Genomic DNA, 24,716 nt, shown 5'->3' with positions numbered 1-24,716 from the left:
ACAGAAAGACAAACGGACAATGTTACAGCACCTCAAAAGGTTTCAGGGCCAAATCTATTCAGACCTTTTATGTGGAAGGAAGTACAATGAGGTACTAGAAGAAGAGCATATGGACTTTTTAATAAAAAAAAAAAATCTGAATTGTGGTCACTCCATCACCTCCTCTCCCCCAACTCCCTAAGAAACTGCACCCCAGACAAAACCCAGTTGTACCCAAAACCTACATACCATACAGGACATGCGTATTCAGGCCTCCTTTACTTCCCCTAAGCTCTTCAGTCCGACCAAAATGTTTTCCCCTTGCTACTGAACTCTTCTTCATCCTTCAAAACCCAGCTCCAATGTCACTTCCATTGTGAAGCCTTTCCTAATGGCCCCCAAATTAATCACTACTTCCTCTATGTTGCTGTAGCCTCTGGTGTGGTTAGTCATTCCCCGGACCCCACCCCACCCTGATCGTCAGCTCTCAGGACAAGTGGAGGTCTCACCAGGACCAGCAGTAGGTCAGGGCAAGCAGGGTGCCTCGGGAGGTACGTGCTGTCAAGTGCCAGTGCACGAAACTCGTCCTTACTACCTTTCTTCAGTTCTGACCCTATCATGAAATAAGTACTGAGACTCTGTGGATTGAATGGTGAATAATGTAAGAACATGGGCATGATTCAGAGATTGTTTATACGAAAATAGAGAAGGCAGTGTCAGACGTTGCCACCAACGGGTTGGATGACCTTCCTGAAGTCACGTAACCTGACCAAGTGGGAAGAACAACGTGGTGCCTTTTGTGGCCAGTTGATGACTCTGTGACTCCCCGTTCAAAGGAAGTTCATAAAGGAAGAGACCAGGACAAGAGGGGCCAGTGACAGGTGGCGCTAGCTGTTAGGTGAGGCCTGACAAATGCATAGGACTTGAAGGAAAGGAGGGGAAGATGGTCAGTCTATGAAAAGGCACCGCCTATGGGAGGGGTATAAGATGCTGGAGGTAAAAAACTATAAGAGGCTAGAGGAGATGATGCATGTGACAGAGGGAAGAACAAGCTGAATATAAATTGGATGGTTTGAGTGGAAAGAGACCATGAAACACCCCAGAAAACCGAGTGAGGTAATTTAGTGGCTTGGGACTGAGCAATAGGATAGAAGTCAGACAGAGAAAGACAAATTTCATATGATATCGCTTATACGTGGAATCTAAAAAAGGGTACAAATGCATTATCTAAAAAACAGAAATAGAGTTACAGATGTAGAAAATAAACTTACGGTTACCATGGGGTGAGGGCAGGGGAGGGATGAAGTAGGAGATTGGGATTGACATATACACACTACTATATATAAACTAGATAACTAAGAAGGACCTGCCGTACAGCACAGGGAACTCTACTCAGTACTCTGTAATGGCCTATATGGGAAAAGAATCTAAAAAAGAGCAGATATATGTATATGTACAGCTGAATCACTTTGCTGTACACCTGAAACTAACACAACATTGTAAACCAACTATACCCCGATTTAAAAAAAAATTTTTTAAAGCATACAAATTAAAAGTGTTAAATTTCTGGAATAAAAGTAAAAACTCTTAAAAAAAAAAAAGGATAGAAAATACCATTCTATAATAATAGAAGACCAAGAGCTGCAGTTCTTAGTGTCTGTTAGGCACGGGCACGTTTAGGTATAATAGCACATAGGTGATCTCGTTTAATTCTCCAGTCAAGCCTCTGTGGCTGCTATGATCACCATCCCATTTTACAGATGTGTACACCCAGATTTAGTGAAGTCAAGTATTCAAGGTCACATGGCTGCAAATGACAGAACCAAACTGAACTCATGCTTTTTTGCCCTACTTACACCCAAGAGGAGAGGAATCTCATGAGGGTAGGGATTGGGGTAGGGCTGGCGGGTATGGTCAGAGGAAGAGCTGACCCAAGGGGATACTGTTCTTAGGATGCAAGCTTAATACAAGAAAGAAAAGAACATCAGAAAAAGTGGGGGGAATGAAGAGGGTATACATAGAGGGATGGGGGCCGTATGGGGTCAGGGAGATAACTAGGTAGACAGAGAACCAAGATCACATCGGTCAAGAGAAGTAGCGGCCCTGGGGTCAGGAAGACTGGGGTCCCTCTGCCAGCACCACGACTTGCTAACTGATGTGTCCTGGAGAAGCAATTTCACCGCCCTAAGCTTCAGTTCTCACATCCCTAAAATGGACATAATACACCTGACTTGACACGTATCGTCTCTGAACCTTCTTCACTGTCCCATGGAGTGCCTGGGTATGACAGGCACGGGATAAACCATAACCTTGTTTATTACTCAGACTAGATGAATCAGTGAAACGACAGATGCACAGAGAGATGTGAGGTCAGGGCATGGATGGGTATGACCAGGAGTGGGGTGGGTGGGAGGAATGTCTATTTCAGATGGACTCAGTCTTTGTCCTCAAAGCAGCAAACTCATCTGCTGACAATGAGGAAGGTAGAGGGAGCTGGAGGCCTCCCGGGAAAGCAGAAGATCTAAACACCTTTCTCTGCAATTCTCAGAACATTAGAGCTGAAAGGGACCTGAAGGATAATGTAATTGAATTCTTTCCCTGTCTCCATTTTACGGGTGAGGAAACAAGCAAATGTGTTCCATAAAGGGCCAGATAGGAAATATTTCAGCCTTTGTGGGCCATAATTTCTGTCCAAATAACTCAATTTTGCCATTGTAGCATGAAAGCAGAGATAATACATAAAGCAAACAGGCGTGACTGTTCTAACACAGAAACTAGAACTCTGTATAATTTTCATGGGTCATGAGACATTCCTTTTGATCATTTTAACCATTTAAAATGTGTAAACCATTTTAGCTCGTGGGCTGCACAAAAACACACAGTGAGCCGTAATTTGCCAACCCCTGCCATAAAGTGGTTCTGAGGGACTTCACTGGTGGCGCAGTGGTTAAGAATCCACCTGCCAACGCAGGGGACACGGATTCGAGCCCTGGTCCGGGAAGATCCCACATGCCGCGCAGCAGCTAAGCCCATGCGCCACAACTACTGAGCCTGTGCGCCACAACTACTGAGTCTGCGCTCTAGAGCCCACAAGCCACAACTACTGAAGCCCGTGCGCCTGGAGCCCGTGCTCGCCACGACTAGAGAAAGCCTGTGTGCAGCAGTGAAGACCCAACACAGCCAAAAAAATAAAAAAATAATAATAATAATGTAAAAGAAAGTGGTTCTGAGCTCAGGCTAAAGATAATCAGACATGAGTCTGAGTCTCGCCCCACAATTTACTACAAGTGAAACTTCAGCTTTGGTATCTAGTCTTCCAACATTTCCTTATGTACAGACTCCTCGTTTATAAAATATGGATAAAAAGTAGACTTATTCCATGCAATTTTTGTGAGGATTACATGAGATAAAAAGGTACGTAAAAGAGCTTAGCAGAAGACCTGGTTCAAAATCAAACCAAAACAACAAACAGAAAACACTAGGCAACATAGTGTCAACTAACAATTAACCCAGGATCAGAACCCTGTGCCCATCTACTCAGTTCAATACCTTTTCCAGTCCTACGACCACCGAGTAGACTTGCTTTTACAAGAAGTCAGATGTTCATGAATATGTAATTCAGTGGCACTAAAAAAAAAAAATCCCCTATCCCCTTGGAAATGTCTTCCCATCTTGGAGATTCCCCCATCAGAACTATATTACTTTATTTTCAGCTGTTTTCCACTTGAACAATGCAAATTCCCCTTGGATGAGTTTTTAAGTTATATTTATTATGTAGTTTATTAACTACTTTTTAAGAGGTTCTCTTAGACACTGGATTTTGACAGGAAATAAAAAGAGGAAAGAAATGTGATATATCCAAACAATGGAATGCTATTCGGCTGTAAGAAGGAATGAAGTACTGATAACACGCTACAACACGAACGAACCTTGAAAAAAAATTAGGCTACGTGGAAGAAGGCAGATACGAAGACCACGTGTTGTATGGTTCCACTCACAGGAAGTATCTAGAATAGGTAAATGCATAGAGACAGAAAGTCGGTGGTTGCCAGGGCGGGGAGTGGGAGTGACGGCTTTCCATCTGTGGTGACAAAAATGTTCTGGAGCTAAACAGTGGTGAGGGTTGCACAACCTCGTGAAGACAGTAAAACCACAGAACTGTAGACTTCAGAATGATTTAATAGTGAGTTTTATGTTACATGTATTGATATTTGACCACAATAAAAACTATACATATATAAAGAAGACACATGAGGGTTCCACAGGTGTGATAAGAAGTTCTCCTGTGAGAAGCAAGAGGAAAGGTTAGAAAAGGGAGACTGAGTTCGTCCAAGTCCATCTCAGCCTACCTTACAAGTCTGCATAAGGCTACCTCTGCATGTTGCTAGTCGATAATTTATTCAAACAGTACTTGTTAAGCACCTACCCTGTGCCAGGCACTGAGCCTGGCTCTGAGGATAAACTAGAAAACAAGAAAGAAAAGTGTTTTTTACAATTCTTTCCAGTCTATAATTAACTGGAGCAAAAGCCCCCATCCAGTTATTTTTGCAAAAAAAAAAAATATGCAGAATATTTACTGTAGAGTCATTATTATACAGTTTTTTTTGTTTGTTTTTTTTTTTTGCGGTACACGGGCCTCTCACTGTTGTGGCCTCTCCTGTTGCGGAGCACAGGCTCCGGACGCGCAGGCTCAGCGGCCATGGCTCACGGGCCCTGCCCCTCCGCGGCATGTGGGATCTTCCCGGACCGGGGCACGAACCCGTGTCCCCTGCATCGGCAGGCAGACTCTCAACCACTGCGCCACCAGGGAAGCCCCTATTATACAGTTTTTAAAATGACAGCATTTCTTCATTGATTCTCATTTTAAACCTGCCTGATAACTAGCATATCCAACAGTGAGAAAAAGGAAAAAGTGTTCTATGAATCAAGAGAACCACAGGATTGTCTCTTGCGGGGGCGGGGGCGGTGGAGTTGGGGTAGCGGAAGCTCCAGGGAAGAAGGATGGAATTTCGATGAGATCTGTTAATTTGCAAACTTGCTATCTTCCCGAGGCTATCTCTCTACAAAGGACAGAAAATGTGGCAGCTGTACTTCTTACAAAGTGCCGTTTGCAGTCTAACAAGCTAACACTGTTGGCAGCACGTGTATTTTGTTTTTAAATCAATTCCAAATGATTGAAAATACATTTTAGATTTTTTTTAACTTTTAGGAAGCTCAGATCTAAAACAATCCATAAAGCTGAGTCTGTCCTTTATTTTAAAGACTTCCTTACCTTTCTTGGTCATATACTCTTGCATTTACAATTTATATGAAAAACAAAGTTCTTCCTCCATCTCCACTATTTATGTTTTTCTTTTTTTGTTTAATTGAAGTATAGTTAATTGACAACGTTGTGTTAGTTTCTGGTGTACAGCAAAGGGATTCAGTTATACATATATATGTATAAACACATATATATCCTTTTTCAGATTCTTTTCCATTATAGGCTATTACAAGATATTGAATATAGTTCCCTGTGCTATACAGTAGGACATTGTTGTTTATCTGTTTTATATCTAGTAGTGTGTATACGTTAATCCCAAGCTCCTGATTGATCCTTCCCGCCCCTTTCCCCTTTGGTGACCATAAGTTTGTTTTCTATGTCTGTGAGTCTGTTTCTGTTTTGTAAATAAGTTCACTTGTATCATTTTTTTAGATTCCACATATAAGTGTTATCATATGATATTTGTCTTTCTCTGTCGGACTTACTTCACTTAGTATGATAATTTCTAGGTCCATCCATGTTGCTGCAAATGGCATTATTTCATTCTTTTTTATGGCTGAGTAATATTCCACTGTATACATGTACCACCTCTTCTTTATCCATTCATCTGTCGATGGATACTTAGGTTGCTTCCATGTCTTGGTTATTGTGTTGCCATGAACACTGGGGTGCATGTATTTTTTCAAATTAGAGTTTTCTCCAGATATATGCCCAGGAGTGGGATTGCAGGATCATATTTATCTTTTATTCTCAGAGGCGTTTAAAATGGATAAATGCAGTTTGGAAAACAAATGAGTCCAGTTACATATAAATTCAGGTTACTATTAGAGTATTGTTTAAGTAGTTAATTTCTCCCAAACTTCTACCACAAACAGTAAAAGCATGGGTGATTTCCTTGAGCCCAAATGGAGTAGAGGAAGGGTGAAATGTCTGAAATATTGATACCTCACCCACTAGGGTGCACCTGCCTTAATTTCACACTTCTGAATTTGCACCATCTCTCTGTATTCTCTGCACGTTTCAGCCTTAATGTATCTTCCCAATCAAATTAGTCATTTCTTTAAAACAACAGAATTAGCGACCATCTAGTTACAACAAGATGAAACCAAGCCCCAGGGAGGTAAGAGGAAATAGATGAGATTACACATCTAGTGAAAAAATACAGAAAACTGGTTCATTTTTTTTCTCTGATTTGTTGCTAAGTTTGTTGCTAAGAACTATGCAACGCTGTGGATGTAGACTTTGGAAATTTGGAGTTAAAAAAAGAAGCAAGTTGAAAATAACACAAAAATAATATTAACTGCTCGTGAAATTTGGAAGAAACCATCTTAGGTTTGATTTTCCATTTCCTAGGTGCTCCCTCTAGCACTTTTGTTAAGACACTGGGACCCATGGAGCAGTTTCCCTTTTTCAGAGATCAGGACCCACCTCCAGAGGTCCGGATGGTTAGAATCTCAGGCTCTAGAACCGAGGCTGGGGTTTCCGTCGGTAAAACCCAGAATGGCAGGCCCTCAGATGCGAGTAGCACTTGCCTGCCCTCACGGAGGAAAGCGAATGGGGTAAGCAGACAATCTCCCCGGGGCTTAGCAGGCAGGAATGTCAAGTTCATTAGCTAAAAACTAAAAACAGCAGGGTGGGAGACATGCTCCTATGAACAAAAACCGTAGAATCAGGCCTCCGGGCATGCCCTGGTGCAGAGGCAAGCGCGAGCTGGTGAACCGCCAACAAAGTGTCATTATGAGTTGAGTTATCAAATGGCAGTGAAAGAAAACTACCAATACTCATCAGCCCTCACAAACTCCTTCCCATAAAGCTCGCTATCTTTTTTTTTTTTTCCTAACTGATAGAGAAAGTTAGTCGTAGACTTGCCAAAGGAAAGCTTTTCATGGCCAATTTGGCTTCTCCACTTTAAACCCAGCTCAGGATATTAACAAAACCTGTTGCCAAGGGACAGAGACGCAGAGTTGAGTCTGAAAGACAGAAAATTGTATTCAGCGAGCTGCTGGAAGAAGCCCTCTCTCAGCAGGACTTCATACTGTGGATTTGAGTCCGGCAGTGCACGGCTCCCAAGTTGCAAGGCCTTCCCTACCTTGGGCCCTGCCTTTTCTCCTCCCTCAGCTCACTGCCCTGCTAGGTGACCCCCTACACTGCAGCCACACGAGGCTTTAGGATTTCCTGGACGCTCACGACTGCACACACTGCCCCTCAGACCAGAGCTGGGTCTCCTCAGACTCCCCACGCCCACCCAATCTCCAAGTCTCCCATGCCCTTTCCAAGATCTAAGCAGTCGCTCAACCTTTCCTCTGAGCTCTCATTAAGTCACAAACGTTGGTACACACGTCTGTCCCTCATTAGCTTAGAACGTGAGCCTCTTGCAAGTAGGAATCATCTCTCTGCACCCTCCCTGGCACCCAGCCGTGAACCACACCAAGAGCATCCAATAAGTGGTCAGGGAACGAATAAATGCATGACTGACTGCGTGCGGGATTGAACGGGCCCATTCAATCATCTGATGACCGACTGAATAAAGAGAGGTCCTCACTTCCTGGGCCTGGCGCTCTCATTTATTTTTTATCTTTAGGCCTCAAGGGTTAGTTAGTTTCTGCCTTTATAGGATGAGCATAAGGGCTTCCCAGAGAGTCAAAGCTTGGCCTAGCATCAGGATGTGCCTGGGGTGCTAGCAACAGCCCAGGTGAGTGTCAGGAGATTTGTCTTCCCGACCTAATCCACTATCACCTTGGATCTCCCAGTGACTTAATCCCTCTTGATCATAACTGCTTTGCCTATAAAATGAAGTGCTTGGCCTACATGATTTCTAGGGTCCCCGCTAGATGTAACATCCCACGTTTCTAAACTCTTTACGTTTTGCCAGGTATCTATCTACCGCCCAGACTCTTTGTACCGAGATACTTGGTATCTTGGTATCTCAGCTGTCACATCAGCAGAAAGTTAATCATGTATTTATCGCTCAGCCATTCGAGAGCACCAGGGCTCCTTTTCTGTGTTGTCTTCCAGTTCCAGGGCGTTGACTCCGTTTGTTCACCAGATGGTATTACTGCTCTTTTCACTGCTCAAGTGACCTCCTTATAAAGGCAAATGATGGTGTATATGGTCTGAGTCTCTTCCACTCACAGAGAATATGAGGGACTATGAGTAGACACAGCTCCTTCCTTAATAATTAAGTTCTTCATCATTAACAGTATGCGAATTTTTAAAATATTACGCAAATGTAAAATGCCACAGGTCACAATACTGTCAAAGTTTCATTCAGGTTGAAGGCTAAGCAGCCGTATTCGCTGTTTTCATTTTTTCATGTATTTCCTGGTTTATTATGTGAATCCGTTTGTCTCACTTACGCCCGTACTCCGATGACCTGTTCCCACAGCTCCTCTAGGTGGGCAGCGGGCCACGTGTTTCACCCTCGTGCTCCATGGACACCTGACTCAGATCCAGTCAGTCCAGCACCCACTCATCGTCAGAATTATTTTTTCTTTTGCAAAATAGAGATTTTGGTCTCAGACCAGAGACTGTAACTAGTCAAAAAATGGTGGGTACTCAAGTACAAAGTCACACAGATGCAGGGCTAGGGGCTCTTTTGCACCATGTGCACACTGACAAGGTGACAAAGCCTGGTCTGCAGGGGAAAAGAGCAAAGACTCTTCTAGAAAAGCAGAACGAGGCCCCTGCAAAGGGAGAGAGAAAGGAGTCAGAAGATGCCTTTCTCAGTTCCTCCAGGTTCTGCTGTGCCTCCTGCAGCTGGACTCAATAAAATTCTCCTCCATAAAGACACTTTTATGGAGGGAAAGCAGAACACACACAAACACACAAACGCATGCACATCCCTGTGATCACTCTGCCTGTATACTGTATACACTCTTCCCAGGTCATAAGCACCTTTCCATTAGTGGTTTCGTCCACCCTCATCTCCTATTACATCAGGTAGGCATCTGTAACTTCAGCTGTTCCCTTATTATTATGCAACCTGACAGTTACATAGTGAAAAACACGAACTTTGGGATTTCAATGAACTAGACTCAAATCCCAGCTCTGCAAACCACTAACTGTACGATTCTGGGCAAGTTATTAACCCAAGTTCCAATTTCCTCCCTTGTAAAATGGGGATAATTTTACCTACCTCTCAGGTTTTTATGAAGATCCGCCCTAGTAAGTTTAGTGCTTGTCACAAAGCCTTGCACACAGTAGGCACTCAAAAATCACTCGCTGTTTAGGATAGAGTCTCATAAATGGGAGCGAAATTGTCCGGGTTCTCGACACTGCCCAGTTGCTTTCGCAAAGACTGCATCCCCCGATATACTTTTTTTAATCGAATTATAATTAACATATGTTATATTAGTTTCAGGTGCCCCCCTCCCCCGGTCAATACCCTTTTTAAAACAGAAAAGCAGCACACACTTTCCTCTAGAAGTTTCATTGCTCCTTCCCAGCTTTGCCTTAGAATTGAAAGTCTAGAAGTCAGGGCTGCTTTTCCACATGAGACCGTATTCACCTCCGAATCTGAGACGGAAAATCAGAGGCTGGTTTTAGTCCTAAAACCAGTGGTCTGACCACCCAGCTGCTTCACTGCTTCCTCTTTTCCTCCGACTCTGCTGGTCCCGCTTGGAGAGCTGTGTGCAGGTGCTCAGCAAGGAGATACGTCTGGGCTCGCTTTAAACAAGCCCCGAGCTAGTTTCTGTTGCTGCTTTTCTCATATCCATACACCCTAGGCAGCATCACACCATAGGCAGGTGAACAGAGACTGCATCCGAAGCTGCAGGAAACAGGTGAGGTGGATACTTGTCTCTTAATGCAATGTGGACTAAAAACTCACATTCACGCCTGGCTTCTGCACCCTGGGTGCAGACCCCTTCACCCTCTGATCCCCACTTTCCAGCTGACCTCCCCACTGATGGCTTCTTTATTCCTCTTCCATGCTGGCTCACCTCATTCTTGACTTTCTGCCTCACTACTGCTTGCCCACCTGTTCTCTTGCTGTTTGGATCCCCTGCCCCGGGACCACCCACCCAGCTCTGAGGGATGCCGTACCTTCCTGTGGCCTGTTCTGGGTTGCCCACCTGGCCGCGCACTTGAAGGATGCGGCCATCAATACCCTGACCGACGATAGACATCTGTCCTAAGCTGGGAAAGTTCCTTCCCACTGACCTTACCCCTGACCACCCCACGTAACACATCCTGACAATTTCATCCCTTACTGTCCCCTCTTCCTGAAGCTGATGAGGGTACTTTTATTCAGAATTTTATGCTAAACATACTCAGGCCGCATAAAATAAAGCTGCCTATTAACACGAATACGTAAGACACGCAAGTTGAAAAGACCTGTGGTTAATAATCAATATTGGAAGAGCTTGGTAACACTCGAGTAGTACTTTTTTTTTTTTTTTTCTAAGGCTTACAGGCCTTTTCTAAAAATAAGCTTTTCCTGGCTACAGATCCTCGGTTCTTACTCACGGCCATTCCCTCTTAAGCTTTGTTCCATTAGGACTGGAACCATTTGTTACAAAGGGAAAGGCCTCCGTATATGTGCACGGAAGGGGCATGTGACAGCCACGGACGGTTCACCAGCAAACACTAATTAAGTTTGGGAATCAAGACAGCAACAGCACGTATGTGTGTGTCTGTGTGTGTATGTGTGTGTGTGTGTGAACTTAACGACCCCCCTTCCCGCCGGCCCCCAGCTTAGAAGCATCCAGTCTCTCACTAACAACAGAAAATCAGAAGAGCCAGTAGTGTGCTCAAGGACCAGACGGCAAGTCTCCTGTTTATCTTGCTTATTCTCCCGAGAAGCACTGCACCGAAAGTTCCATTTGGCCAAGTTAATGTCCTCCCTCTACCCACAGGCGGTAACCCAGGTCGAGGGGTGCCCTCCTTCCTCCGTACCCCAGCCGCACCCTGTACCAAAACTACACGTGTATCACACACAGGAGCGTTAACCTGCTGACGTGCTCAACTTCTCGTGCTATGGGTTGAACTCTGTCCCCTCCCCCAAAGTCCTAACTTGAAGACTTAACCTCCAGCGCCCCAGAACGTGAGAATTTGTCTTACTTAGAAATAGGGTGGTTGCATATATCATTAAGATGAGGTCATACAGGATTAGGGTGGGTCCCTAATCCAATAGGACTGGTGCCCTTATGAAAAGGAGAAGTTAGGCGATGGCACACACACTGGGAGAAGGCCGTGTAACGATGGAGGCAAAGGTCTGGGCAGTGCTTCTACAAGCCAAGAAACGCCAAAGATCGCCTGCAAAGCCCCAGAAGCTAGGAGGAAAGCACGGAGCAGGCTCCCCCTCACAGACCTCAGAAGGAATCTACCCTGCTGCCACCTTGAGCTCAGACTTCTCGCCCCCAGGACTGTGAGACAACAAGTTCCTGTTGTGCAAGGCACCCACTTTGCGGTACTTTGTTATGGCAGCCCTAGCAAACCAACACATCCTCCTAGACAGTGAGCCTCTTGAGGGTGGAGATGGAATTCTATGCACCTTTGTAGTCACTGAGCACAGCGCAAGGTGCAGGTTATTTATATAATTGTTCAATAACGCTTGTTCAATTCAACCAAGAAATATATGGTCCTCTGCCCCCGACACACAATCTCACGCATCTACCCCACCCCCTGCCCCGCCAACACTGACTTGCTGTCGGTCTTGCCTAAGGACAGGTCACACCAGAAAAGAAAGATTGAAATTTAAGACGGAAAAAGTCATCCTAACTGTAGTGTATGGAAGTTTCTCAATCTCATTCTTAAATCAATTCCAGAACTAAATCTGCTTTTCCCCCTAATTTACCTATAAAAATAGGAGCTCATTCAGGAACGAAGTCCCAAGCAAGGAGACTTAGCAAGCCACCTGAAGGAGACGACAGAACTGGCAGGTCGGTCCTAGCCCCCTGGCCAATTGTATGTTCCCTTTAACTGCCCAGCAAGGTGAGGCAAAAACTGCCCCGTGGCTTTCCTGACTCAGACTGGGGGTGATTCGGCCCACCCACCCAGTCCACTCTCCGGACCCTGAGCTGAATGAAGTCACCAAGGAGAAAAAGGTGACTTCGTATAGCTACACTGAGAAACAGCCTATTGTGAGCTCCAGAGCTGTAGGTCACTGTGTTTTTGAAACCAAGATAATGAAAGAAACACAGATTTAATCTAACAATTGTATTAAAATATCAATTGTATTAAATCTGTTCACCTTTTAAATAGAATTTTTCGGAAATTAAAAATACACACAAAAATGTATGAACTCCCTTGCCAGTACCCGGTATCATGCTTGAGAAAGTAAGTTTGGTGAAACAAAGAACTTTCTGGAGCACTTCTCTTCAGGTACAAGTACAATGAGAATTCAGAAGTGCAGTTTTCCTTCTTTTCAACTGACTTCGGCTAAGTCTAGAAAAGAGAAAAGGAGCTAAGAAGTGGAAAAGGCAGGTTGGCAGGTTATAAAAAATGAAAATTACAGCTGTGGCCATGCTCTGGAAAGTATCCCCTGACCTAGGTAGACGCTGACTATTGAACCAACAGCTTGCTTATATAATTACGGTGTGCCTATAAACCCAGTTGATATACTTGTTTAACTATTAACCTCTAGATTTCCTGGAGTTTCCACAATCCAGAAAAAAAAAAAACAACACCTAGAAGTACGAGATATGACATGTTCCATTTATTAACCTACTGTGATCATAAGTGATAAAACCGTGTTGAGCCTGCTAAGAAAAGGAAGTTCTTAGAAAACACACATAAGGTCTTTGAAGCTCCAGAGATTTTCCTAGGGCATCTTCTCTTCTTTATTCTTCTGAGGAATTGTTCTGCCTCTATCAACATTGGACTGGTTATTCTACTTGAAGTCAAGAGCCTTCTCCATATTTACTTTGGACCTAGGACACCGTTTCCTCAAGAGCTCTGAAAGTCATATTGATACTTGCACGCTCGCTGTAAAAAATTTTCCTGATTCCCCTCACCTGCAGGGCTTTCTAACCCATAGTATCTATTCTAAGCATATCTCGGATTCTAGCTTGTATTCTGTACATGTCTGTGCAATCTTACCTCCTGTTAGACTCTAAGCTCCTTAAAGGCTAGAGGGAAAGAAAGAGTAAAGCAAAGTTATGCTTACGGCGAGCTTACTATAGCTCAGTGCCTCAAACCCAGAAGAGCTCTCGATAAGTAGTTCCTGAACAAATGAATGCCAAGCACTGGCCAAAGCACCTTCCATGCACAGCCTTGCTTCATCGCTATAACGATCCTGCGAATGAGTATCCGTCTCTCCATTTAGCAGGTCGGGAAACTGAAGCTAGAAGTCAAGTAGCTTTTCCAAGGCTCAGAGCTCGTAAGTGGGGAAGTAGAGCAGCACGCATTTTCATTTAGTTCCACCTAGCACAGTGTCTTAAACACGGCAATCAGTAAAAAGTTATTTGTTGAACTGATACGGACAGGCCCTTTATCCACGTTCTCTCTTTAGATGTGTTTGGAGTCTTTGGGGTTATTTTTTTCAATGGCTAAGACGTTTGGGGCACAGGAAGGAGCAAGTAAAGTGGGGAGAAGATGCCTATAAAGATTTCAGATATCACAGGAAGGCTGTCTCTGCACATTCACTACAGAGTAATTCCCAGACTCTTGGCCACTCTGTCCCCACCGGTTCTCCAGACTCTAGCCTCTCCCTTATCTCAAACTCATCCCTCCCATGTGGGACTGGAGGAGGGAGGATGGAGGAGGGGAATAAATAACTCGTCACTCAACACCCAGGCCACCTACTCCCATGGCTTCTGTGAGGGATCAAGGGAAGGAATCACACGCAGGTGCCCGCTGCTGTGCTGGGCTCGAGAGACAGCTGGCAGAGGGCTCACCAGTTTAAGAGAGAAAACTCATCCCGAAACCCCCGTTTCCTGTACCGCAAAAAAGACGTGATTCCGGTTTCGTCCACTCTGTCCAGGGAAGAGGGAAACAGTGAAGATGAGGGTTCAGGCCCAGTTCCAAGGAAACTGCACTTGTTACCTTTACATAGAAATAACCAAGGGCTTCCCTGGTGGCGCAGTGATTGAGAGTCCGCCTGCCGACGCAGGGGACACGGGTTCGTGCCCCGGTCCGGGAGGATCCCACGTGCCGCGGAGCGGCTGGGCCCGTGAGCCATGGCCGCTGAGCCTGCGCGTCCGGAGCCTGTGCTCCGCAACGCGAGAGGCCACAGCAGGGAGAGGCCCGCGTACCGCAAAAAAAAAAAAGAAAGAAAAGAAATAACCAAGAAGAAAGGAAATCACTAAGCCAAAAAGGCTTGTTCCTCTACGCAGGTATGTTGCCAAATGGGCCATGTTCTCATTACTGTTTTAAAACAATTCAACTTGGATGTGCAGAGAAACACATAAAGTTTAGATCTGCTTAGTTACAGCCTCTCAGAGAGCTAATGGAATCAACATTCATTACTGAGGTTTAACATAAACCTCCTGTCTGTACACACCGGTACCTACCAGTAGACCAGTTGTAACCAGCTTCCTTTAACCAATGGGCAGTTTGTACTTGGAACTCAAGCTTAAAACTCAGAATGAGTCCTGCTCAATATTCTATGATCAACAGAGGCTTAAAGGAACAAGTGGAAAGGCACCCATGTATAGGTAGACACAGGTCAGCCCCTCCTAATTACCATACCTGGCCCTGGTATGCACAAGTTCCCATGGCATCCATTCATGTTTTCCATCTCCAACCATGTCTTTTGGGAAATGGGTTCAGACATTTATTATGGAGTGACACCTCAAGTGGAGTAGCCAGGAGCTCAGGCACTGGGCTCACACAGACCTTGATTAAAGCAACGGCTCTGCCACGATCAACCTTGACACTTAACCTCTGGCCTCAGATTGCTCATATACAAAATGGGGCATCACCTCATCAGGCCCTGGTGAGGGGAGAATGAGATAGCTCACGTGCGTCACTAAGCGCGGTATCCGGCACAGAGAAGGGCTCTCCAGCAGTGCAGCCACCTAAGATGGTAGGAATGACGGCACCTCCTTGTATGGGACTTGAACGGACCTCATTTGGAAGGCGGTGAACAAATCTGGGATCGTCCTACCAAAGCTACTCTGTCCTCAGGTAGCCTCCATCCCCATCCTTCCCTCCCTTCATTTCCAGAACCTGTGCCAGGACCTTCCCTGCTAAATCCCCACAATATCAGTGACTCGGAAGCAAAAGGATACTCGTACGCAAAAGAAAACTGTCCCCAGGGCTGGGGCAGTTAATGTGAGAAAACGGCTCTAGCCTTCGTAGGACGTGACAACCGGAAACCCGTCTGGGTGAGGGGGAGGCTCCTACGATGAAGCGGGGCTTCCATCCTCATTCCACACAGACGACATCATGGCACCTCTGACCTGGGTCGTGGCAGGAATCAACAAAGCCGGGCAATGGTGGTAGCGTGAGAGGTGTTTCTAGTTCATTTGTGTTTTAAACACAATATGGGACGAAGAAGGGGAGGATGAAGGGACCAGGAGAAGAACAAACGAACAGCCTCTCAACGGGAGGGGCAAGAAAGGCAAGAAACGTCCAGCAAACAGGAAGAGGGCAGCTGAGGGGAAAGGACCCCAGGATGGGCCAAAGGAGACGGGGAGCTCCGCTGAGCGGAAATGAGCAACGGCCGGCCAATCTCACAACCGGGAGAAACACCACTCAGACGTTTCCTGTGGGCCGGGCCCCAGAGGTCGCTGGCTGAGTCATGGACGAGTAGTTATCCAGGTTAACAACTTCCAGTTAAAGCCAAAGAGGAATGTCATACGGACCAGGAGTCATTACGTGATTGCGGAAAGTCAAAAAGGGCAAGGGCACCAAACTTTTTTGAAAAGGGCCAGAGAGTAAATGTTTTGGGCCCTGCGGGACATACGATCTCCATCACAACTGTTGGACTGTACAACCGTGGGGCAAAAGCAGCCCTAGACAACCTGTAAATGAATGAGCAGAGCTGTGTTCCAATAAAACTTTATTTGTAGACACTGACTTCAAATTTTATATAATTTTCATGTGTCATGAAATGTTATTCTTTTTATTCTTTTCCCTATCATTCGAAAATGTGCAAATCATTTTCACGCACAGGCTGTACTTAAAAACAAGAGGGGCTGGATTTGGCCCCCAGGCTGTAGTTTGCTGGGCCCCGGTTATGAGCTTGGGCCCCGTGGCCGAACATGCCTGGCTTTGCATCCTGCCTGGGCCGCCTGCTGGCTCTCCAGCTGTGGGCAAGTTCGTGAGCTCACCTGAGCCTCAGCTTCTTCATCTGTAAATTAACGATAACTGTATCTGTCCCCCTAGGATTTATGTGACGTTCAAAAGCATAGTACCTGAAAAGTGACTGACATAAAATAAGTGATGATGATGGTGATGGTGACAGAACTGGGTGTCTGGGTGTGGGTCGTGATGGCATCAGATCTATAGCTAATTGTCTCTGAAAAAAACCCAGAAAAACCAAGGCTGACCCCAATCCGACTTAAGGAGGGATATACAGACTAGAAAGTAAAACAGACAAAGAGAGATTCAGCAAGAGCCTGTTTAATGCTTCAACTCAGAACTGAGTTGACTAAATTACGATGATTTGTAACAGACTTTGCGTGTGTAGGTTATAACCTGACTACCCTTTCAACTGCAGAAAGAGGGGGTTTTATGAACCGTGTACCAAACCTTATGGACCAGCTCAGGAAAGGAAGACCATCTGAGGAAGCAGAGTAGGAAACAGAACCGAGGGCAGGGTGCGTGGAGGGGGCGGCAGAGACAGTGGTAGGTGGTCGGGAAGGAAGTTGTTTCATTGGGGGGTTATCCATGCAGAGTTCCCTGTTTTGTCATAGGGCAGCCAGCTGTTAAAAACTTTCAGGTTCTCTCTCCCAACGCTTCAGAGGCTCAAGTGCAGAGGTAACTTACAAACCAGCTCCTAAAACCAGCACAGGGTGGAGGAATTCACTTCAGTCCTTAAGTCCTTAACTTGTTAAGTTATCGCACGGGACCCTTCAGACAACCCACCTTAGTTCTGCATAGTTTTAAAAGAGTTAATAGCCAAGGATCATGCAACCTTTAGATCTGTTTAGAAGGCCTAGGCGGGAGAAATCACACTTCTTCAGCCATTGTTAAGTTGCTTTTTATGCTGTTCTTGCAACTTCCAAATAATCAAGCAAGGATAGAATGGAAATATTAATGCAAAGAAAGGAAGCACAGGAAAACTGCAGTATGATTTAACTACCCCACACCTTTTATGAAATGTGGGGCAAAATGACAGAGATCTCCACGGATGAAAAATACTTTCACTGTCAGACATTTATTGAGCACCTAGTATTTATAAGCTCAATGCTCAAAGAGGCAGAGTTGCAAAGATGTATAAGAAGAAATATGAGCTACCCAGCAGGGGCTCTCAGAGATCGTCCATAAAAGGCAAACAACAATTACAGTGGTTAAAACTTGCAGCTGTATAGTGTAGGCATTGGGACTTAAAATGAGAGCGTTCGCAAAATATCCTTTGGCAGAAAATTGGTAAGAAACCCCACCACCATGATTGATGTATCACCATTTCTTGGGCACAGAAAAAGAACCCCTGCTGACTGTACGTCAGCCTTCCTTACCAGCCTGCTCCCCACAAAAACAAACAAAACAAAAAATGTGAAATATACTAAAGATTCTGGGGAAAAAAAGTTTTATAAGTGTGGATTACTAGTGTTTGTGTGTGATTTAGTGAAAAGAACATTGGGGCAGAGAAGCAGGAGATGTGAGTTCCACCTATGGTTCTGTCTTCAGGCAAATCACTTTCTTCCAAAGCTTCCGTTTGCTCATTTGTAAAATGAGATGATTAGACTATAAAACTCCTTTCAAAGCTCTAAATTCTACTACTTAATATCAAGATGCAGACATGGGCGCGTTTACTAAGGAAGGCTATGTTAAGAATACGTGAAGTGTGATTGACTTGATAGAATTTCTGAGGTCATCAAAGTCGACCCTTGCCTTAATTATTCTAACAAATCTGGTAAAGTAAACCACTTTTTATGATTAGACATTACACATGAAGAGGAAAAAATAATAATAATAATTACTCTGCAACAATGCACATAACACAACCAGGTGCTTATGTGAGAATTATTTATGAAACCAAAGAAAAACTACTTTTGCCTGTAGAGATAACTGAAAATGCAGAAATGTCCAGAAGTTAGTAAATTCCAGATGGAATTTAAATCAAATCATTACACTTTTCTTATTATTTTCATAAGATCTGGATAGGTATAATTAGTGTAACAAAATGAGTTTATAAAGTGTAAGTTTACTTAAGACATTTTGGTTAAAATTAAAATGAGAACTCACCAGGGAATTAAATTGTTTAGATGCATTAAAGCTGAGCCCAACTTTCAACCCATGATTACCTAAGCTCTGCCATCTTGGTATGTTCTGGCCTAACTTTGAAAATAATTTGATCCCCAAATTAAATTTTTAAAGATACATTTTATGAGGAAAAAAAGAAACACATGAAACACAAATGTCAAAAAAAGAGAAAAATTCAACTTCTTTATCACTAAGAAATGCAAATAATAGTAAAATATTGTTACTTTTCATCAAATTGGCAAAAAATTTTTTTCAAATTATTATACCCAGGATGAAGGAAAGTGAGCATAACCCTTCTTTTTTTATTTTTATTTTTTTTTAGTTTTTATTTTATATTGGAGTATAGTTGGTTTACAATGTTGTGTTAGTTTCAGGTGTACAGCAAAGTGAATCAGTTACACATACACATATATCCATTCTTTTTCAAATTCTTTTCCCATTTAGGTTATCACAGAATATTGAGTAGAGTTCCCTGTGCTCTACAGTAGGTCCTTGCTGATGATCTATTTTTTATATAGTAGTGTGTATAACCTTTCTGAAGAGTTATTTGGCAATATTTAGCAGGATGCTTAAGGGGAGAGAATGGGCACTTCCACACATTACTGGTGAGAATAAGAACTCGTTGCAGGCACTCTGGAGGGCAGCACGTCCATGCCTGCCCTTCGCTCAGCACTTCCACTTCTAGGAATTCATTCATCCTAAGGAGATGATTGGGCCAATGTGCAAAAATGTGTGTGTTCAAGGTATTCCTTGCAGTTTTGTTTATAGCTGTAAAAAAGTGGAACTCTGTGAAAGTCCAGTTGGAGATTGATGAAACAGCTACATTCTTACAAATTAAAATGAGCAATTGCTAAAAAGAATGAGGAAACTGTATGTGCATGAGTATAGAAAGATGTCAAAGATATATGGAGTATGAAGCAACTTGCAAAATATCATATAGTGTGTGAAAGAGCACGCATGCAAATATATATGCACGCGCAAACGCAAAGCGTCACTAAAAAGTTCACAGTAGGTAGCTGTGGGTGGTGTGACTTTGAGTAATTTGTATTTTCTTATTATGAATTTCTCTTCAGCTTGAATTTTTTTCAATGAGTATATATTGTTTTTATAGTAATAAAAAAGCTATGTTTAAAAGGTGAAGAAAAGAATGGGTCATGGGGAAGAATTAGATATCCATAACTTGTAGTTCTGTGTCCCGGAATTTAGTCTAAGACCACAGTATACGTAATAATGTATGAACTGGGATGATTATCATAGCAATATTCATGATATTGAAAGTTAATAAACATTAATGTCCTATTTAAATAAATACACTAGAATTAGACATTATTAATGTAGAAATATATTAACTTGGAATATTTCACAGTATTATTGGTAAGTGAAACAAAAGGCAACTAAATAATTTTATACACATTTTGGATTTATTCATATTCACATATATATAGAATAGAAAAAAGTCCGAAAGGATATATGCCAAAATGTATACTGCGGTAACTAGTGATTCTTATTTTTCTTCCCTACATTTTCAAATGCTTCTACAATAAACGAGTATTATTTATGTACTTTTTTCTTTTAAGTTTTAAAAACGTCCCTTATAGACCTTTCAGACTTTAAAATAATGCAAGGTAGTTATAATGATACTAATCTGTGAAAAACAAAGGAATGAGAATCTCAGCCCTTTGCTCCAGCATCAAATTACCACCAAGAGACCCCCGGAAAGCCCCTACAGCTGACCTGCAGCAGGTTGTAAAGTAATGAATGCCACACTGATGCAAAACAAACTCAGGAAACCCAGGGTACCTATTCTGATTTTGTGTCCTGCGATGTGCGAGGTTATAAAACATACTGGCTCAGATTACAGGCTAAGCATGACAAGTCCCTCTGCTGCAACCTAACAAAGGAATTTACAGAATGAGAAATTTACACATTTCGTTTCCCAGGGTAGAATGAATTACAGAAGCAAAGGGCCCACAGTACGGTTAAGTCCTTGCCTGTCACTCTCCTACATGCTTCTGAATTATATGCCTTATACACAGTTCCCATGACACAAGGTACCTATTACTATTCTAAACCAAGATAAACTAATATTTTTTAAAGGTGAATAGAAGGAGAAGTGAGAAGAAGTGCATTTGTAACACAGTCAAACTCTTTGTATATTTTCAGGTGAACTGGGGGATGCCAGACCTCTCTCCCCCAACCCTCCCTCCCTCAGATCATTATGGCTGATAACAATAGTTTTACTTTCCCGGGTAATGTAGATGACACATTTTTCCTGTAGCCTGTCTTCCTGTAAAGTGCAGGAATTCCTGCACCTTCTGGGTGCCCTTCCTGTTAACTTACATTTCAGATTTCCTCAAAAGGCATTCTACCACTTTAATATTTGAAAAATGTCAGCTCAACCCCAGATAGCTAATATAAACAAGCTGAAAAGCATACCACCTAAAGTTACAACTGTGGAAAACAAAATTTCTTTTTAAGAAATTCTTTCTCGGAATCTCACTGTTGGTAAGGCTGGAAAGAAGTAACCCAGTCCTTCCAGCTCCCAGGGAGTCTGTAATTCTTTTGCCTCTGCTGTGCCTTAAATTAGAGGTCTGTAAAACGGAATTATAGTGATCTAGAAAGTTCGTAAAGGTCCTTGAATTGAACATGTTGTTAAAATCTTCAATACTATGAGGTTATAGCCACCTTTCACTTTTCCTCCCATTTCATTTGGTTATAGTATTACAAAGAAGTTTGGTACTGCAGAAAAACAAAAACAAAAACAAAAACAAAACACTGTCTTGGCCATTTGAGAATACCGCAGCTGAATTAGGCCAGTTCCACATTTACAGCCCAGGCCAAAAGTCTTTGCCATTTCTGAAATGATCACACACTTCCTTCTATCAAAAACTTTCCTTTTGGACAGGAATCCCATGTTCACAACAGATGCACCTTCCAAAGGGGACCCAATTAAGAAAACTATTTGGATAAATGGGAATTAATGTAAAGAACCACCAGTACCTGATCTACTATGGGGGCACCCATAATGGAAGAGTGCCATGCTAATATGTTTTTCAGTTTCCCAACTTCTTCTGCTAGGAGGGAGCCACCTTAGGAGTGAGCCCCCCAAAATGCACAAAGAAACCTGATTGAGTTTAAACCCTAAGGTTCAAAGATAAGATCACTAGAGCACCCCCTTCCTATCTCCCAGAGAGATCACTGCCATCTCTAAACTCCAAATGCACCATTTTGCTTCACTATCTATGCAATTATCTTATATCACAGTGGTTTGCATACGTGCTTTCTTTCACCAACTACATGGTAAATTCCTTGAAGGAAACAACTACACATAAAGTATTTTTGTATATCCCCAAATCCTGTGCACTACAAACACACACACACACACACACACACATCTCATAATATATTTATTCATATATTAAACTGACCTGAATGAATGAGTGAATGCACACCAAATACAGAGTAACTAGATGCAATCTCTCTCATACATCAAAGCCTGGAATGCCCTCCTAAGCTATTATTTCTATGCTCAATTAAAAGGTTGTCGGTTTTCCCGATATTAAGGAACACTGGCAGCTCATAATGCCAATTCCTAGGTACTTCGGCACTCTTACTTAGCTTTTCAGATTTCCATTTTTTCCCCTAATATCCAAAGAAAAGAAGAGCCCTACTTTGAATTCTTGAGAATATATATTACTTCCTTCTGGGGCTGAGATGTACGATTCCCATCAGGTAGAACTAAAAAGTGACACAACAACTCTCCCAAAAGTAGCAGAACGCTGATGAGACACTTGAATTTCACTGGATCTTACTTACCTAATGCCCTGGGTAGCCTAACTCACCTTGTGCTGAGCTCACCTCTCCTTTCCATACATTCTCACAGGGCATATGCTTTCTCTGTGCTCAATTTGTTCTGAAACAAGTGACTTACAGTCCTAGGGCCACCTGACAACACCCCCTCAGCTCTCTAATGCCATGTCAGGGTTTTTATATTTTTAATCCCCTCCCCAGCATGACATTACGCCTGCAAAATACAACTGTGTAAAAAGAATATTTTTAAGAACAAAAAAAAAAAGAAAGAAAGAAAGAAAACAACCATAACCCTGAACTTCTGACCTATTACAGCTGACTAAATATATGCAATTACACACTTAAAAGATTTCATTATGGTTGTCAATGAAACAGTGCAGTCCTCCCACATTGGCGTAATGCTTAAAAGTACAATTTTTCTCCCAGTATTTTCCCTCGAGATGCAAAGCATCTCCCAAATGGGAAGACATAAAACCTCGATGTCCTCATTGCTGCTTCTAAATACTGTGAACCAATAAGGAATTGGTGTAAAGTGCAAAATCTCGGAAGAGAAAGACTTCTTGTCTGCTTTTTTCTAAAATGCTATTATTCACCTTTACTTCCTTTAAAGATCAGAAGTTGCTTAATGTTCAAAATGATACCAATGGAAATTTAACTAAATACTAGCACCAACAATTCATTCCCAAAGGAATATAAGATTACATTAATTTCCTACTAGTTTAACTCAAGTTTTACCTTTCATTTTCATCTACAGACTTTTTAAAAGTTTGTATTCCTGTTGCACGTAAAATCACCTATTATATGTGTGCATACTAAAGAATTTTACAATTATATAAAGCATTGCACATTTAGACGCTACCAACCTGCTCTATCTCTCCTGACTGTGCAAAAGGCAAAAAGAGCTCAGTAATCCTAGCAGAAGAATGCAAATAACGTCAATGCACAGCTGAACTGCAAGCCCTGCCTTACAGGAACTCTCTGTGTCTGCAAAAAAAAAAAAAAAAAAAAGAGAGAGACACATACTAAACAGGAAATGCAACTGAGATGTGGAAAACCTCAAACTTAAAAATGCAATCGCCAGGCGAAAATTGCATCCATGCATTCATAAATGCATGCACAACCCTTTGCATTTTTGCAAGTAATGCAAATAGGCTCTTACCTTTCGACTGAGACATTTTCCCCTTTCCTTTGATGGGGGAGGGGAGCACAAAAGACTTTGCCTTGCTTCTCTTCTGTAGCTAGTTTTGCAACAAAGATGCAAGCTGCAGGCGTGCAATCTTCATGCAAGTGGAGTTTCTCTTGACCGAGGCAGCAGATGGACTTTCAGGGAATCCAGATGGAAATGCACACCTTGCAAAACAGACTGAAAAGTGATTTTTCCCCCAGTTGCAACGTTAGGGAAGGCTGTGCTGCAGCTACATGATGGGCCAGGGCTGGCAGCTAAAAGCTCCAAACTTGGAACTGAGTATCTTAGTGCGCAGACGTCCTTCCTGCGAAGGGCGCGGGGGCCGCTGGGAAATGTAGTTCCCGAGCGGAGTCTACGGGGCTCTGATTTAAGGACACGTGGTCGCGCGGGTCGCTGAGCGGGGTGATTGGGAGCAACATAGGTTGCATCCAGGTAAACAAGTCATCGACGCACTCGGTACTAAGTGATGGGAGAAAAAGGCAAGGCCCAGGGGAGCGGGCATTTACCTTCTCCAAAAGCCCCTGAAACAACAGCCAAAAAAACATAACAGTTTGGCTAAAAACCACTCGGCCCGCTCAGAAAGTCAGTTTCGGGGTTCAGGTGTTTGCAGGGCAGCACCTGTTGGACGGTTCCTGCCTGTAGACGTTTTATTCCTCTCAAACGTGCATTTTAAAAAATCTTTTTCTCGCCTGGAGAATTTGCTGGTGACCTGGCTGGGCGGAGGTAACAGCAGAGGAGATGCGAAGGATCCAGGTCGGTTACAATTCAGTCCTGAGGCGGAGTGGAGGTGGGGGGATGGGGAGTTCTCATTTCTTGAAGGGTTAAAGAGAAAGTTCCGCTGTTGGTGTCAAAGCAAACTTTATCAAAGTTAAAATGTTTCGATGTTTTTTTTCTCACCTGGGTGGGAGGAAAGTCCCTGACCTCAGGGAGAAAGTGGGTGGTCATCTTAAATTAACAAAATCAAATAACTTGAATTTATTCAACAAAATTTACAGACTTTTGTTGAGCTCCCAGGGTGTGCCAGGCACCTTTCTAGGACCTTGGGTCATCCCGTTGTCATGTATCGCGCACAGCTAGGACCTGGACACCATCCTGGCGGAGAATAGGGTCACCCCTTCTCAGGGAAGCAGAGAGGCATAGAATATTCCATTAGTGAGTGGACCT

At 43.2% G+C, this 24,716-nt stretch overlaps 1 protein-coding gene across 7 annotated transcripts in view; it reads right to left on the bottom strand.

Moving 5' to 3' along the window:
• MAP2K6 (mitogen-activated protein kinase kinase 6) overlaps positions 1 to 23,793 on the bottom strand; it is a 132,564-nt gene extending 108,771 nt beyond the window's left edge. For 6 of the 7 annotated variants that reach the window (XR_014298302.1, XR_014298303.1, XM_082678590.1 and 3 more), the window contains exon 1: positions 23,526 to 23,793. Coding sequence is in view for 4 of the 7 variants with exons in the window: in XM_082678590.1 (XP_082534716.1) it covers positions 23,526 to 23,541 (16 nt within the window). In the remaining 3 variants the exon portion in view is untranslated. Of the gene's footprint in view, positions 1 to 22,398; positions 22,432 to 23,525 lie in introns of those variants that run through there. The other variant, XM_082678593.1, reaches the window with a different exon arrangement.
• Between the last annotated feature and the right edge of the window lie 923 nt (positions 23,794 to 24,716).

Source organism: Grampus griseus (assembly GCF_964374135.1).
Source record: "Grampus griseus genome assembly, chromosome: 20".
Classification (NCBI taxonomy): Eukaryota; Metazoa; Chordata; class Mammalia; order Artiodactyla; family Delphinidae; genus Grampus; species Grampus griseus.
Note: the sequence above shows the minus strand (reverse complement) of the source record. Positions and strands in the feature narration are given on the sequence as shown.